The sequence below is a fragment of the Dufourea novaeangliae genome, unplaced genomic scaffold (assembly GCF_001272555.1).
Source record: "Dufourea novaeangliae isolate 0120121106 unplaced genomic scaffold, ASM127255v1 scaffold364, whole genome shotgun sequence".
Lineage (NCBI taxonomy): Eukaryota > Metazoa > Arthropoda > Insecta > Hymenoptera > Halictidae > Dufourea > Dufourea novaeangliae.
In genome coordinates, this window is record NW_015374242.1 from 11,636 (window position 1) to 14,195 (window position 2,560).

The 2,560-nt window shown below is 32.3% G+C and overlaps 1 protein-coding gene across 1 annotated transcript in view; it reads right to left on the reverse strand.

Annotated features, from left to right (window-relative positions):
* Window positions 1-2,083, reverse strand: part of LOC107192490 — an 8,504-nt gene extending 6,421 nt beyond the window's left edge. The window contains exons 1-4 of the mRNA XM_015581766.1: window positions 2,062-2,083; window positions 1,685-1,987; window positions 975-1,097; window positions 563-897 (exon numbers count right to left, since the gene is read on the reverse strand). Coding sequence (XP_015437252.1) covers window positions 563-897; window positions 975-1,097; window positions 1,685-1,987; window positions 2,062-2,083 — 783 coding nt within the window. The remainder of the gene's footprint in view (window positions 1-562; window positions 898-974; window positions 1,098-1,684; window positions 1,988-2,061) is intronic.
* Between the last annotated feature and the right edge of the window lie 477 nt (window positions 2,084-2,560).

Consider the following 2,560-nt stretch of genomic DNA (forward strand, 5'->3'; position numbering starts at 1 on the left):
TTAAATCATGTTCTATGTAAATTCTTTCTTCTCCCAGATTCTTTTTATTCCTCATTATGGATTGTTTGTTCTCCCAGCTGTCTATCTCTGCTACTATTATTCCTTTTCCCACGTTCCTTGCCCAAATTATTTCCCCTTTTGCTCCCACCTTTTCTCTTACAAATTTCCCTAGCTCCGCTTTTATATCTTGTTCTTTTAGCTTTGACCCTTTTATTATAATATTGTTCTTTTTTTCTAATTTTTCTTTTCTCTGTATATACTCCATCATGTATCTCACGTCTTTTCCCTTCGTTTCCTCTCCATTTCCCCTTCTTCCATTACTCATATCCCCTTTACATTCTACTGCTCTTTTACATTCTTCCCTTACCTTGTTATTTATATGTTCTTTCAGCCTTTCAATCTCTATTTTCCATTCCTCTTTTCCAGTCTTTTCTTTTTCCTCTTTTCTTCTTATTTCCTCTTTTATTTCTTGTAGTTCTTCCTTATATCTCTCATGTAAATCCTGCGTCAACTCTTGTATCTCCTTTCTCATTGTCTTATTTTCTGCTATTAGTTCTTTTACCGCTTTAACTAGGTCGCCTATCAATTTTCCTTCACCATCCTTAGATTCTTCTTGTCTTGCTTTAATCTCACTCTGATTCTCCTCCCTTTCTGTGCTTCCATTCTTCTCTTCCTGTTTTCTCTTGTCTTTCTCTTCTCCATATGATGTCTCCCTGAACATGGATCCCACGTCTTGGGTTCCTTTCTCAGGTTTTTTCCACAGTGTTTCCGCCTTCCCCGGCCTACCCCTTTTAATTGCAGCCTCTCCTGTTTTTCCTATCTCTTTCTTATCTTCCATGTTTCTTCTGTTTTCTATTCCTCTTTTACCGCTCATTGTATCCATTTCCACCTCGCATTCTAAGTAAATTGCTTTTTTTTTCCTTTTTGTGAATCATTCAATTTTTTTGAAAAATATGCTACTGGCTTTTCTTTACCATTGTTTTGTATCTGTTTAAATATTCCACCAATGCCTTCTAGTGATGCATCTGTGTAAATTCTTATTGGCAAATTCTTATCAAATATTTCCAACACTGGTTGAGAACACAACTTTTTTATATCTGTAAAAGATTTTTCGCACTCTTCAGACCATATAAATTTCTCATTTTTTCGTAATAGTTTGTGTAATGGGTCTAATAGTATTGAGCTTTTCTGTGTATACTCATGATAGAAGTTTATTTTTCCGAGAAAGTGTCTAATATTCTTTTGGGTTTTCGGAGTGGGAAAATTTTGTATTGAGATTAGATTATCTTTCACTGGTCTTACTGTATTGTGTTCTATTATCTGTCCGAGATATTTCACTGATTCTGTTGCAAATGTACATTTTTTTAATTTTAGTCTGAAACCTTCATTTATTATTGCTTTTATTACTTTTTCTATATGTTCTATATGTTCTTTGAATGATTCTGAAAAAATTAAGATGTCGTCTATGTAATTCTTTGAAAAGTCTTTTAAATTGTGCTTTCTTAAGATATTGGATAAAATTCTCTGGAAGATAGCTTCTCTGGTGATGTTTTTAGCCCGAACGGTAGGCACGTCCATTGGAAGTGCCCCTCTTGTGTAACGAATCCTGTTTTCTGTCTATCTTCAATGCGTAGTGGAGTTGACCAAAAAGCGGAATTTATATTTAGTGAGGTGAAATATTTACAGTTTCTTGTTTTTATTATTAAATCTTCTATTAATGGGAATGGTTGAGCTTGCGGTATAACTATTTTGTTCAATTCGCGAAAATCTATACACAATCTTGATCGTTTGTTTTCATCTCTTTTGAATGCAAGAGTTACTGGTGCTGCAAACGGGCTATAGGATTCTTCAATTAACTTATTTTCTAGTAATTTTGCCACTTGATTTTCTATTTCTTTTTTATCCTCTATGGTGCATCTATATGGCCTCTTACTACAATATTTACCAACCAGTAAGTCTATTCGAGCTTCGTAGACTGAAATGGTGCCTACATCATATTTATTTTTTGCGAATATGATGTTATACTTTTCTATAAGTTTTTTATCTTTATTTTATTTATACCGTCCAAGTGATCTAGATCCATTCTAAATTCGTCTTCATTCACATGTTCGTTAAAATTAACTTTAACTTCTTTTATTTCTTCATCCTTATCCGATGTATTTATATTTCTTTTTCTATCTGTGTTTCTTTCTTTTGAGATATTTGTAAATTTTCATCCTGAATTAGTTTGAATTTCTTTATTATGTCTAAGCCAATAACAAAAACTTTAAAATCGTTTCTTTCCACAATGAATACGTCAATGTGTTCCTCTTTCTCAACAATTTTTACTTTAATGGTTACTAAACCTTTTGTTTGTGTCACACCATTGACTGTTTTTAAAAATATTTTATTTATATCTTCTGTCTTTTTTTTTATTTTGACTATTTTTGAATTTATTAGAGAGACTTGGGAACCTGGATCATATGTTCCGTTTACCTCTAACTTCTCTTCTAATAGTATTTTTACTTTAATCAATGGTGTGATCATTCGTTTTTTTATTCTGTATTTAGATCCACTTCTA